Genomic DNA, 13,387 nt, shown 5'->3' on the forward strand with positions numbered 1-13,387 from the left:
ATTTGTCTTCCGAGTCTGGTACCTGATGAGACACAAACGTGAGGAAAAATATGACGTGGCCAAGACTTTAGTGTAAGACTGTCCCGCTACTCGACCTGCTTCATTGTAATGGAACAGTACCCAACTTAGATCATCGCACACATCCACTATAGTTCAAAACTCATTTGACACCACACCATTGTCTGAAACGCTACAAAAAGGTTGCAGGGACCTTTCCTCTCTTAACCGATTATCTCGTCCTTCTCCACACCAACTTCTCTTCAAGCGTCGTGACCTGATTAGTTTTCCCAAAAAGACTTTTATTGATTAGTTTTTACTTGAAACATGTCTTACCATTACATTACTAGAAGGGACCGCATATGCACATATTTTACGGAGATCTAGCCGGTACCGGTAACACCAAGATCCTGCTTCTTGCCATCTTTACCAGCACCAAAGACAGGTCCGCCAAGACCAGCAGCATCAGAGACCTTTTCATGAAGCTTGTCAACTAGAATCCCACCTTCGTCTTCCTTCGACTTTATATCAAGCTTCGTCTTGTTCTGTCCTCCTTCCACCGACTCATACGTTGTCGCCGTTCTTGACCCCATAGGCTCTGCTCCTTGTGCTCCCGACATTGTTACCATTTTCCCCTTTTTTCCACACCATAACTAAATTATACCCTCAAGCTACCTGGCCAAGACGTGGCAGTCGTTCAGAAGTTTAGACCTACCTTGTGAAAGATCTTTGAAGATCTTGAGAAAAGCTTGATGAAGAAGATAATGGTAAAAACCTTTATTCAACTTGAGGAAGAAGGATTACATTTACACTCGTTTTATATAGACAGAAAGCATAAAGCATAATTGATGAGTTGTCATAAAACACATATGACTAGTTGCTGAAGGCATCTTGCGATAGGAGACAATCATAACGGTTGTTCAGCTTGATTAGGGGAGCAGGCTTGACCGTGTTGTTCAGCTTGATTTGAGGAGCAGTATTTGCGTCACAGTTCTGCAGAGATCCTCTGTCTTGATGCAGAGTTTGTGGGACAGACTTAGTGGGCTCTGGTTTGGTCGTAAGGCCCACTTCTCTTCCCTTGTTGAGCTCAACTATAGCAGGCCCATTACTGGTTTGAGTAATACAGAGCAACGTCCATGCAGAATGTATTGGGTTTCCATCACATGTGAAGGGCCAAAAACATCAGCATACTCTCGTGGAAGAACATCGTCGTATTTCCGGGGATGATTCATGCGTCCTTTGTGGGGAAAGTATTGGGATTAGGAGAAAATCAGGAGATAACTACTCCAATGTGCACTATTCATGCAAACACTGCAGGGGCGTGTTTCACCTCAAATGCATAATGTCCACGGTAAAATTTAATTAGTCATCTTGTTTTCTTCCGTGTCTTTTTCTTTCCGTTTTATTTTCAACTTTCAAAATTAATGTTTTCTTCCGTGTCATACAGGATGACCGTGAAGCTGCAACAGAAGAGGATCAATTAGGAGACATCTATCTTATGTACATTGAGCGTGATCTCTTGAGGCGGTTAAAACATAGGAGGTGAGTCTTAGTTTGGTAACGCAACATCTGTTTATTCTCAAGTTAATTATGAAAATCAACTTCTTCTCATTTAATTTTTATCTTTGTTCCAACAGAAGATGACCGAAAACAAACGGTATTCGTTTTAGTTTTGACTGCACCCCTCTCTCTATGAACTACTAAGTAAGGCTCTTTCCTTATCTGAAGAGGTTATGTCTTTTTATTTGATTTGTGTTTACTTTTGTCAGAGTGCCAACTGCCAAGTTTGATGCTGGTGTGCCTGTACCACTGTTTTTCTCTAAGTTGTTTATACAGTTTACTACTTTGCGAAAACGTTTGCATTTTTTTTAACACGGATTTCTTACTATCTTCGTCATAACTCAATATTGGATTCGATGATATTCTTAAGGACACATGAATTTACAAGAAAAACAGTGCAAAATTAGTTCAATTTTTCTTGCGAGTCTGGTTCCTTAGTGATGCTGATTTCTGAATGTAGTCTAGAACCTTGTGGAATCCCCAATGGCGCATTTTCACAAGAACAGTTATCAACAGAAAAGAGTTCCCACTCCTTAATCCCACATTTCTCCAATGCTGACTGCAATCTCTCTTTTTCTTTCTCTGCCGGGTACGAACCATCCGGTGTCACGAGCACAGCCCCTGTGTAAGACTGTCCCGCTACACGAGCTGCTCCATTGTAATGGAACAGCCCCCAACTTAGATCATCACACACATCCACTATAGTCCAAAACTCATTTGACACCACACCATTGTCCAAAACGCTGAAACGAAATGTTGCAGGGACCTTTCCTCTCTTCACCGAGTATCTCCTCCTTCTCCACACTAGCTTCTCTTCAAGTGTCCTCACCTGAAACACGGGCTCATACCAAAACGACAACTTCCCTTTCCCTCTGTAGAAAAGCTGGTACTGACATGGAAACTGATCATAAGCCGGGTTTTGTCCAGCCACGACACGCCAGCTCCAATCCAATTCCCCTAACCATCCAACAAACAAGTCTTCTGCGGTCTCATGACATAACTCCTTCCCTCGGAAACTCTTCATGGGAGGCACATAAGGCTTATCAGGGATTTTTGCATCCAATTCGAGACAATTGTGTTTCTGTAGCACACAAAGAGAGAAAGCTTCAAAGTATGGACTCTCGTAAGAAGCAATACATCTGTAGCTACACACCTGATCCACAGGACTACATTGGTTCAAACACTGCAGCGCTTTCCGACAATTCGGATCCAAAAGACAGTTCAAAATCTGAGGTCCACAGTTTTTAACCATACAAGTAAGCGTCGAGAACCCTTTAGACCTCAAGTTTTGCAACACAGGAACTGGTCTTATGTAAGCGTTGATGATGACAAGCAGACAGAATCTTATATCATCAGAGTTACGACGTTCCCAAGCATCTCCCACCGTCTTCACTACCTCTGTTGCTTCTTTATCTTTATTGTTAACGCTTCCAATATCAGTCCCTCCAAGCCTGTTCATCAAATCTGAAGAAGACTCAAAGCAAATCATGTTGTTTATGCTTTTAGAGTTTTCCTTAACCCAATTCACAGATTCCGAGTTAGTAACAGCAACTAAAACCAAGATATCAGTCTGATTCAGTTCCTGTTTCAGAGTCAAAGCTCTCTGATCATTTGAACTCAAGATTTCATCATCAAAGACAAGCATTTCATATCCTTCATCAACCCATTTCAGTCTTCTTGCCTATTAATGAAAGATAAAAAAAAAAAGATTGTAATCAAAATTATACCAAATTGACCACAAATTGTTAAGCGAGGGAGAGAAGAAGACAAATTACTTACAGTGTGGAGCATAACTTCTTCCCAAGAGGTGGATTTGAGTGGGCTCACTGCTCCTTTACCGACGAGAGCAATCAATTTCACCGGAGGCTCAGACTTCTCTGTCTTCGTACTCTTCTCCGTCTCCAAAACCGAACGAACAATGGTTTTCGAACGGGAACCCACTGGTGCGTCATCTAAACCCAAAGGATGAGACTTCCGGAAGAAATTAACTTTAAAGAACGCAGCTCGACGAGTGACAAACCGGTTGAGGAAAGGAGAAGACTCTCTCGTCCGGGGAAAAGAAGTTGCTCGGAGAGAAATCGCCATGGCGAATACACACTAACGGTCTCTCTCTCTCTCACCCTTTTATTAATTATACATAAACAAGCCACGTGTTTACTTATGATTGGTTTGAAAATTTGTGTTCCTTCAACCAGATTTTAGAAAGTAGTAGAGAAATCCCAATCTTGGTTTAAGCAAAATTACACTTTTGATTCGGTTTGTCATAAAACTTTGTTTTATTTAAGCATCTCTCAAAAAGTATCATTTATCACCATTATCAAAAACATGAAACCACGTTTGTGTCTAAAAATCTCAAAGCGTAAATATAACCACAGGTATTTGGTATTCAAATCCATGGTGTGACCTTATTAATTTTGCCAAACCAAAAACAGAAGCAGTAAGGGGAACGATATCTTCTCTTTCTAGGCAAACATCTTCTTCTGCCTTTTCTTACAACAAATCAAATGTTTCTCAGGTTCAAACCTTAGATGAAGTTACGGATGTCCAAAGACTTCACATCGGGCATTTCCTCATCCTTGAATTCCTCCCTGAATATTTCCACAAATCCCACATCATGTTATGATGACATAGATTGAGATCAAAAAGATTTGATAAATGAGAAACAAATAGGAAAACTTACTTCTTTTTCTGAGATTCCATAGCTTCAACAGCATCACTCTTCAGCTCATCCAACTGTGCTTTGGCCATGCTGATCTCCAAATTTTCCTCGTATTTAGGAAGGTCTTCTTTCCTAATCCCAAGCCTGTTCAGATCAATGAGATGCAAACATGCACATTAGTTATAATATGCAAATCAATACAATGAGCCTTGAGATTTGTTCTTGTTTTGTATGGGTCGTTGACGAATGTTTACATACTTTTTGTTGCCTTTCTCAAACTCTGCAACCAAAAGATCCATTCCTTTCTTGTCGCTTCTCAGGAGAGGCTTCTTTATGTCCTTTTCAACTTTCTCCAAAGCCTCGAACATCATGGCCTCAGCACCAAGCTCATCAGTAAGCCCCCTCCTGCAAGATATATTACAAGCAGAAGAATAACTCAAAGACTGTTATTAGCAATTTTCATTACGTTGCAAACAATAGCAGGACAAAGAGGGAAACAGGAAGATAGTTACGATGACGCAATTTTAAAGTAATTTGCTGAACAATCACATTGAAGATATTAGAGGATCATACTTCTGTTCTTCCAATATAATAGAATTACTTTGATTAACACAAGAAGTGCAACTTTACGGGTGAGGGCAAACCAACCAAAAGAATGACTGAAACAAATTCGAAGTCTAACACCAACCTGGTGCGGATGTCCTGCAACTTCAACAAGTATGCGCGAGCATCTGGAATATCTTGAGTCTCGGTATCAATGTCATGTTTAATGCGTTGGGATTCTGAGAACATGTCTGCCCTGCATACCAAAAACACAGGAAAAGGAACCAAATTAACAAGGTTGAAACATATGTGAAATTCGCTTCAGCGAAATAAGAGAGGTAAAACCAGGAAAATCCCATCAACATACATCCAAGCTAAATAACAAACATCCAAGAAAGGAGCAGCAAGAGGCTTACTTTTGCCTGATGGTCTTCATAACATTTGCGTACTGTTTTACCGCAGCTGGGTCCTCTGGAGCAAGGGTGATCTTTTCCTTTCGGAGAATATCAACTGCAGCCTGGAATTTGTTCTTGATATCAAAGAAGACACCCTTCAACATCTCTGTCAAAAAGTGTAAAACTCGAGTCAATAATAGTACACAGAAGTGCTTGTCCACTCTAAACACATACTACAAATTTCAGTAACACATTGAAAATAACCCATCATAAAAACTAGATACATATAAATTCAACAGAGAAGGGAAGAGATAAATCAACTTCTTCACAAGACAACTAAGCAGAACAACAGTCCTACCAATCACGGCCTGGGTTTCACAAGATTATATTACATTGACCAATATAGTTTTTCTACACAATTTCATCTCGAGATGCTAAACTCAAAAGATATCAGTTTTATCACAATACCATCTCCTTTAAATGTTGGACGAGCAGCTTCCTTGGCAAAGGCTCTGACTGGAATAGCATGCTGCTGCTGGAAAATGACCAGACTTCCCTGTAGCTGCATAATGAGAGTTAGATAAGTTGCAGCTAATCAATGGAATAGGATATTCTGATGCTGCAAAATGACCAGACTTCTCGCAATTGCAAATCATCTCATCGTTATTGGGAACTTAATCATTCGATTAAACAAACTCTCCGATCGAGCGAGATTGTACTCTAGAAGATAACAAAAGTTTCGACAATGACATTGAAATGGGACACCATAAGATGTGATTCGGTGATATCGATACCGTAAAATCCATAATCTCACACAAATCACATAATCGCATCGAAGACGCGTATAGAACCCAGAAGAAATCAAACAAAAACCGAAGAAGGGAGAATCAAAAAGAAAAGATAAGCAGATGTTCGCATTTGGATTTGGATGATAGAAGAGAAGAATCGAGGGAGAAAGTATGAATACCTGCTTAGATCTGGAGAGGAAGCGAGAAGCGTACGCCATTTGCTCGATCGAATCGAATCTGTGAAGAGTTGACGAAATTAGGGTTTGAGGTGTGTTTTGAGATCCCTATCTGAGACGGAGCAGAAGAAAGTAACAACTAGTCCAGTCGCTCGCTCTTTTACGGAGTCCAGCTTCATTCTGTAGCGTTGATTACCATCAACGGCTCAGATTTATTCCGGATATCTGAATTGTTGTAGTCTTATTATTATTTACAAACACTTCACAAATATATTATTTGAATTCAGTTTTGTTGAGTTTTTGTAGTAATAATACTTATAAAAAAAGTTGTATAGCTAATTTGTTTTCAAAATAATAAAACAAGAAAAATATTTTAATATGATGTTGTAAAAGAAAAATAGAATATACACATAAAGGGTCTGAATGGTAACTGCGGTCAAAACGGCCAAATCTGTCTGGACCGTTCTATTTTTAAGGCGGACAACAAACTGATGCAGATCAACTCTATTTGTATGCAAAAACGATATGCAGTTGGCTTGCTGCGGTTTTGTTTCAGTTTTTTAGACTATGCTTGATAAATGGTAAATAGATAGTAGTCTAATCTATCGACGAATTTGTCCGCTGCAACTATTCACATCCAAAATAAGAATGGTCAATGACCTATACAAATAGACTCAGATTTTTTTTTATTACCCCAAATTAACTCACTCTCTAGAGACATATTTTATAATGTATGGGGAGGGTCTTCGGCAAAACTAAAAATAAAATAAAATGTAAGACCTCTTGATAAAATTATTTTTTCCTAAAATTGGGTTCTTTTATTTTAAGAAATATTTAAAATTTAACTTTAAATATACGACAAATGCCTATCCTGTTTACTCCTAAAATGGTCCTCTAATGAACCAAAGGTAATCCTAAAAAAGGTAAGGTCTCGTGTTTAGGAATTGGACATCATCTAGTTCTTTCACACATGTTACTATGTTACAAACAAATACGATCTACTCAAGTAACTCATAGTTTTAGAAAGGATAGAAACATAAAGTTGATTAGTACAGTAGTATGCAACCAATTATATCATCCTTGTAAACAATTGTTATTATTCTTACGTATGATTCTATTTTTGTTAAAGCACTTACTTTCATATTCGTTTACCAACTAGCTGCCGAACTATAACAAAAATGTGATAATACTCAAGTGTCACATTTCCATTTGAATTAAATCTTGATCTGACTAGAGAACCTGCACATATTTTCTATAAATCCGAACCCTTCTTTATGGAGAAGGATTTTTTTTTCTCTAGTAATCATTATTATTGAACCCATGATTAGACATATTCTGGTCGTCTAGCCCTCTAGGAGTCTAAGGCTTTAACCAGAGCCTTCCCATAGGCCAAATCAATAAAACATCAGCTTGTGGTCCTATATATTATAAGCAAAATTTGGCTTTTTTTTAATTATTGTTTATTTAGTCTAGTGGTATAATCATAGTTAGTTACGAGCAATTTACCCCCGTTTGAATAGCGAGGATGTATAATTTTTTTGTTTTTGTTTTTCTTTAAACAAAACTTTAAATTAAAATAAAAAATTCAGCGTACATTTTTTTTTTTTTATTGTGGTCTACTGGTCTTAGAAAACTTAGCGACCGCTCTGACTCTAAGTTCTAACTTCTAACCCATATTTTGACACAACTCAGACATTGGGTACGTTGTTAACAAAATTAAGACATTTCGGACTCACCACGAACTTCAACTCCCAACCCCAAGCGGCCAAGCCCATCACTTATATCATCCTCTTTATATCCATGATCATGCAATGATGCAATATATCACTAGCCATTCGCTCAACCATTTTAATTCATTTACTTTGTCGTTTTCATGATTTACCAAATCATTATTTACTTTCCATATATAGTACTATTAATATTATATGTACTTATGCAGGTTTCAAATAAGTGTGTCCAAGTTTCCAACTACATATCCCTCCCGAAGATCTCCAATTCAGTCCGAAAGAAACAATCTTACTCCTTGAACCACCTTTCGAAGCTTTTCATATGTCAATTTGGGCACGTGATTGCTTCCATACTTGGTACAAACTCGACTATCCCTTTCGGCTTTCCGGGCTACTTCTTTGGAATATTTGGCTTTCCGTCTAGTCATATTGTTTTCTTATTATACGCATCACAATACCATTGCCCATTGGAAAGACAAACTCTTTTATTTTTATTTTTCTTTTTCTTTTTTTTTATACTACAAAAGCCGTCATGACCATGGACCATGGTATTTCTTTAAGAATTGATCCATGTATCAAGAACTTGATAATAGGAATCAAGCTCCATCAAGGAAGTAATTTGAGTTAAGTTTGTTTCCCGGCCCAACGACTATCTAACATTCTAACCTATTAATGCTTACCTAAAATTTTGCAACAACAACATTCTCCGACAACCAACTTCCTTGAAATTAATTGTCGGTGGACAAGAGTAATATATGTTGTGCCAATATTAAAGTTTAGACTCGAAATAAACTGGAAACTGATCATCTTGAAAATTACATGATATGAATCTCCTACTGAAATGAACACCAATTGTCATTTAATTTTTGAGTTGGAAATTTACATAATGCTTAACATAATTACATATTTGAAAATGAGTTGCAACTAAAAATGAAAGAGCAAAGTTTGGTTGTTGTATTTTGGTTTAAAGATTATATTTCAAACATAATGTTTGCACAAAAGAAGAAGAGTGTTTTTTTTTTGTTTTCATTTAATACAAAACTGACAATTCGTTGAGCCAAAAATAGGACATTAAGGAGAAATACAAAAAGTTGAGCTTATAAAAAAGAGCATTGAAAAAAGTTGTTGCGCGCGTGGATGTGGAAAGACTAGACTAAAAATTTGTTTGCATTAAACAGGCAAACATATATATAGCGTTAAAGAAAAAAAAAATCACAATCAAATGGAAAATAGGTAGAACAAAATCAAGTGACCCAGTGATTGTATGAGTTGTATCAACAACACGTTTTACAGAAATTACTTAACATTGAAACCAAAAAAAAAATACAAAAGTTTTACAGAAATTCAATATAAATTAATTAATGCTTTACATCAATCAAAACACTCAGAACGTAGCATATACCAATTGTTTTTATTTTCCGTTAATAAACCTCTATCATTGATATTTAAGCAATTAAAAAAAATGTTACCAAAAACAAAGGCTGATAAGAAAAGTGCTGGGGACTCGATATTATTGATCAGATGTGTTATATATGAATCAGCAAGCACAATTCCTGGACTGATCTGGATCAATAATATCCGTAACAGAGTCATATACACCTCTAGGATATCTGCAAATTCAAAAAACAAAACAAAAAAAATCAAACATGAAACCTTGAGCTATATACTATGAATCAAAACTGTTATAGTAACTAACATGTCATTGGTCTGTTTATGCTCATTGGAGAGAGCAATGTGTGCAACACCCAAAAAAGCTTCATCGACATTGGTATCTTCCTTCGCAGAGGTTTCATGGTACGGTATGTTACCCTTTGAGCTACACCATTCGATGGCTCTCTTATTTGAAACCTGCATAAGTATATATAATTGCGGAATTTAGGGTTCTTTTTTTTTTTTTTTTTTTTTAATGGTTTTGAAGAGGAGATTTATGAATAATAATATCGGCTTACAACTCGGGTGTTTCCACCATCTACATCGGTCTTGTTCCCGATCAAAACAAAGGGAAATGTCTCAGGTTCCATTGGATTTGCCTAGAAGATATTAAAAAATGGAACCGAAGCGGTTAAAAATTTCGTGGTAAATGTAACTTCTTGAACAAGAAAAGAAACTTTAGGGTTAAAACCTGTTTAAGGAACTCGGTGTGCCAGTTCTTGAGAGTTTCGAAAGATTTGAGATTGTTCACGTCGTACACAAGAACGCAACAATCAGCACCTCTATAGAACGCAGCTCCTAGACTCTGAAACCTCTCTTGTCCTGCAGTATCCCATATCTGAAGGAAAAAAACAGAGTCTCATACGATTTCAGCATCGAAGAATGATTAATCGTGAAACAAATTGATTTATTTAGTTACCTGTAAAGTGACAGATTTTTCTTCTATATGAAGCTCCTTGGTGACGAAATCTGCTCCGATCGTGGCCTTATATTGCTTGTTAAATTTCTTGTACACGTATCTTAAGTCACAAGTTAAGGTTACCGCAGAAACACAGATCTAATACAGAGACTTAACTAAAAAAAACAAACCGAAATGTTTTGAACTAATCAATAAGTTTTGTGGTGGGTTTTTTACAAGGATACTGATTCATCAATGAAGTTTTGCCTACCCTGCATATATAAATAAAGATTTAGAACAAAAAAAAACATAAAAATAAATAAACCCTCGATTAGTATCCAAGGTTATCAAGAACAAGATCGTTTAGGAAATCTGAGAAATTAATTACCCGCTATCTCCAAGAACAATGACCTTAAGCAATGTTCTATTCTTCAAAGGATCCATTGTCAAGAAAAGCTCAAGAATCTACGAGATTGTTCTTGTTTTTGTTGTTGTTGGAAAAGTTTCTTTCTGGTTTTTGGACTGAGACAAAAAAGTCTACGAGAGATCGGGTCTTGATAATCTTTCTTCTTCTTCTGTCTTGTGGGAGAAAAGGAAAAAAAGGGAAACGGACAAAAGAAAAGAAGAAGTGATCACGTGTTATGATATTGGATTGATGTGAGAAGAAGCCATGTGAATCCTTTGCCAACTAAAAGCAAAATAGTTAGGCCAAGCCAGCGAATACGAACCCGAATCTAAAACTCTCTAGACCTTTTCTTTAATTTAATTGTTATTGACAAGAAAAAATAGTTTTCAGTATTTTTCTTTTATTTTCCATTTCAATCATTAGTTTTACAGGAGAATTGAGTTGTCTTTTGTTTTTCTGACAATTTTCATTGAACTGTGTCTATATTTGGTCGCTGAGTCATTAGTAATTAGCTCATGATTGGCAAAATATAATATTTCTTTTTGGTTAAAAATTGTAAACAAAAAAAATAGTATATGAATTTTTGTTTATGGCTCTTTCGCTGTGAATTAAAAGTCAATGAATATGTGTGTGGACAACTCGCTTATATAGTAGTAGATTAATAACCCAATAATAACATTCATATGAGATGTCAAAGTTTCTAAATTATATTTTTTTCAGCTATTTGGTAAAAAAATAAAAATAATGTCAAATCATATGATGATCAACTTTGTCATTTTCTTTTTCTTTATGACTAACAAGATAATCTAAGCCAGTGGGAAAATTGTGTAAATTTCTAACTAGTATATAATTTTTGTGATATTTACCAGATATAAGAAACGAAATAGATAATTAACAGGTGTTTGTTTGCCCAAAAAAAACAAGATAATGAAAAAGTATGAAGAAATAGAAAGCAGATATTAGATAATGGAGATGTCATTTTGACATTTATTGATAAGGTGTCGACCAGATCGTGCTTGCCTTCACAATATCTCATAACTGCATTTGGTGGTTGTTGACATGACAAATCATGTAGCTGTCAAAACATATAAATTTTTCTAGTATATGATGATAAATTAATAATCTAAGAGCAAGGCTAATGGAGGTTCAAATTTGGAGGTTCATAAACACTGTTTGATTTTTTTTATAAATTAATTATGTAGTGTTTTAAATTCTAAGAACCGATCTTTTAATTAAATTATATCCTCCAATGGTAGTATATAATTATGGGTCTCTTATTTTGAAAATATTGTTGCTACCTAAATGACACAAATGGGATTACATCAGCTACATTCCAAAAACTAAACCAAAACCGAGAAGTGTTCGTTTGTGTTGTTGTTAAGAGAAGGGATTTTTTCCTTTGCTTCATTGTTGGTTTATGGGCTTGAGGATGTCAATCTCCTTGGCTTGTATCTACAATTGGTGAAGAAAAAAAAAGTTATAAAGACTGGGAAGGGCACCAAAAAGATATGTTCATAGTCTACTTTGAGAAGAGAAGAAAAAGCAGACCTCGGATAACCTTTGGCCAGGTAGCATCAAACACTCTTCAGTTAACTGCGACATGGCAGAGTCAGCTGCCTTTGTGGTCCCAAAAATCACAAGAGCCCTGCATGATTGGGTAAATGCAGTTTAATTTGTTGCCATTGACATTTTTTAAAAAACATTATCAGCTAACAAATAGCAAACAGGTAGGTGTAAATATACACATATACCACAATGTGGGCTAGACATGAGACTAGAAGGGATCATCTTAGCATCAACTCCTTAATAGAAAGCATGCCAACAAAGTTCCTAAATTGAACAAAAAGGAAAAGGCGAGTGTTATATAATTTACAGGCTTTGTAGAATGATTGCTAACTCTTCGTGTCTTTGTAGGTGACATTGCATTGCCAACACCAACTAAGAATCAGAAAATGTTGTACTTAAAAACAATTCTCAAAAATATGGCAACACATGTATACACAAAGACAACAGGTTTCCACTAAAAAATTGGCATTGAGTGAGATTCATAGCATGCCCTTATCTTGAATTAAATTGCACCTTTGGATCAACCACAAAAAAAATACCCACATCTGTTTAAAGCATCACTTATCAATCATGGGCATCACTTTAAACTGGAAGAACACATAAACACCAAATCTTTTCTGCTTCCTCCTAATCAAACATTAAAAAGACAACTTCTACCAAAAATATGGATCATATCGGAACACATCCACCCGAAGAACCCAAATTTTTCAACAAACATCAATTAACCCTAAATTGTGATCCTAAATCAAATAAACCCTAATCATAAAACACTAATCGGGATTATAGTCTATTGTATTGAGAAACTTACCCTCTGATTCCAATTGATTCAATCTCTTCCGATTGAGTCAACTCCAAACACAAATCACCGTTTCGGGACTTCAATGGTGAGAGAAAGAGAAAGAGAGGAAAAGAAATAAAATTAGATCGACCCAATTTTTTTTTTCCTTTTTCTATTATTTTGTTTGTCCAATAGAACGACGACACGTATCGCCTCTTAGATCAAAATTGGGTATAATATATAAGAAGCTCTCTTATCCTTTTTTTTTTCTTCTGATTTATTTTTTTCTCCCAAAACACTAACAATCCCTATATGAACCTCCCGTTGGAGAAGGTCTAAGGAGGAGGGGGAGAATAGTATAAGCTCCTTTTCTTCTCTCAACATGCCAATGGTCACAATACATCATAATTAATAATAATTATTATTATTAATAGAAACCACTAAATCAGAATCCAGTTTCTAT

General features: G+C 36.2%; 4 protein-coding genes and 1 long non-coding RNA gene across 5 annotated transcripts; all 5 read right to left on the reverse strand.

Annotated features, from left to right (window-relative positions):
• Positions 1 to 355: 355 nt before the first annotated feature.
• LOC104751836 (uncharacterized) lies at positions 356 to 618 on the reverse strand. The gene has a single exon (XM_010473882.3). The coding sequence runs from the start codon at positions 615 to 617 to the stop codon at positions 381 to 383; it is 237 nt and encodes a 78-aa protein (XP_010472184.1). The 5' UTR covers position 618; the 3' UTR covers positions 356 to 380.
• A 1,187-nt stretch (positions 619 to 1,805) lies between these two features.
• LOC104751838 (uncharacterized) lies at positions 1,806 to 3,681 on the reverse strand. Its single transcript, XM_010473883.2, has 2 exons — positions 3,337 to 3,681; positions 1,806 to 3,238 (listed from the first exon to the last, which is right to left on the reverse strand). The coding sequence occupies exons 1-2, from the start codon at positions 3,640 to 3,642 to the stop codon at positions 1,961 to 1,963; spliced, it is 1,584 nt and encodes a 527-aa protein (XP_010472185.1). The 5' UTR covers positions 3,643 to 3,681; the 3' UTR covers positions 1,806 to 1,960.
• Positions 3,682 to 3,814: 133 nt separating this feature from the next.
• LOC104751839 (putative ATP synthase 24 kDa subunit, mitochondrial) lies at positions 3,815 to 6,403 on the reverse strand. The gene is made up of 7 exons (XM_010473884.3): positions 6,122 to 6,403; positions 5,623 to 5,716; positions 5,176 to 5,320; positions 4,905 to 5,015; positions 4,475 to 4,621; positions 4,238 to 4,360; positions 3,815 to 4,145 (listed from the first exon to the last, which is right to left on the reverse strand). Exons 1-7 carry the CDS (start codon positions 6,158 to 6,160, stop codon positions 4,082 to 4,084), a joined length of 723 nt encoding a protein of 240 aa, XP_010472186.1. The 5' UTR covers positions 6,161 to 6,403; the 3' UTR covers positions 3,815 to 4,081.
• Positions 6,404 to 9,130: 2,727 nt separating this feature from the next.
• LOC104751841 (ras-related protein RABG2-like) lies at positions 9,131 to 11,038 on the reverse strand. Its single transcript, XM_010473887.3, has 7 exons — positions 10,563 to 11,038; positions 10,420 to 10,446; positions 10,196 to 10,295; positions 9,968 to 10,114; positions 9,795 to 9,875; positions 9,542 to 9,693; positions 9,131 to 9,455 (listed from the first exon to the last, which is right to left on the reverse strand). The coding sequence occupies exons 1-7, from the start codon at positions 10,616 to 10,618 to the stop codon at positions 9,383 to 9,385; spliced, it is 636 nt and encodes a 211-aa protein (XP_010472189.1). The 5' UTR covers positions 10,619 to 11,038; the 3' UTR covers positions 9,131 to 9,382.
• A 753-nt stretch (positions 11,039 to 11,791) lies between these two features.
• On the reverse strand, positions 11,792 to 13,072 carry LOC147925929 (uncharacterized). The gene is made up of 4 exons (XR_015584961.1): positions 12,955 to 13,072; positions 12,332 to 12,410; positions 12,129 to 12,225; positions 11,792 to 12,032 (listed from the first exon to the last, which is right to left on the reverse strand). It is a non-coding gene; the product is annotated as an uncharacterized LOC147925929 (long non-coding RNA).
• Positions 13,073 to 13,387: the final 315 nt, after the last annotated feature.

The sequence above is a fragment of the Camelina sativa genome, chromosome 16, assembly GCF_030686135.1.
Source record: "Camelina sativa cultivar CO46 ecotype springtype chromosome 16, ASM3068613v1".
In the NCBI taxonomy this organism is placed as follows: domain Eukaryota; kingdom Viridiplantae; phylum Streptophyta; class Magnoliopsida; order Brassicales; family Brassicaceae; genus Camelina; species Camelina sativa.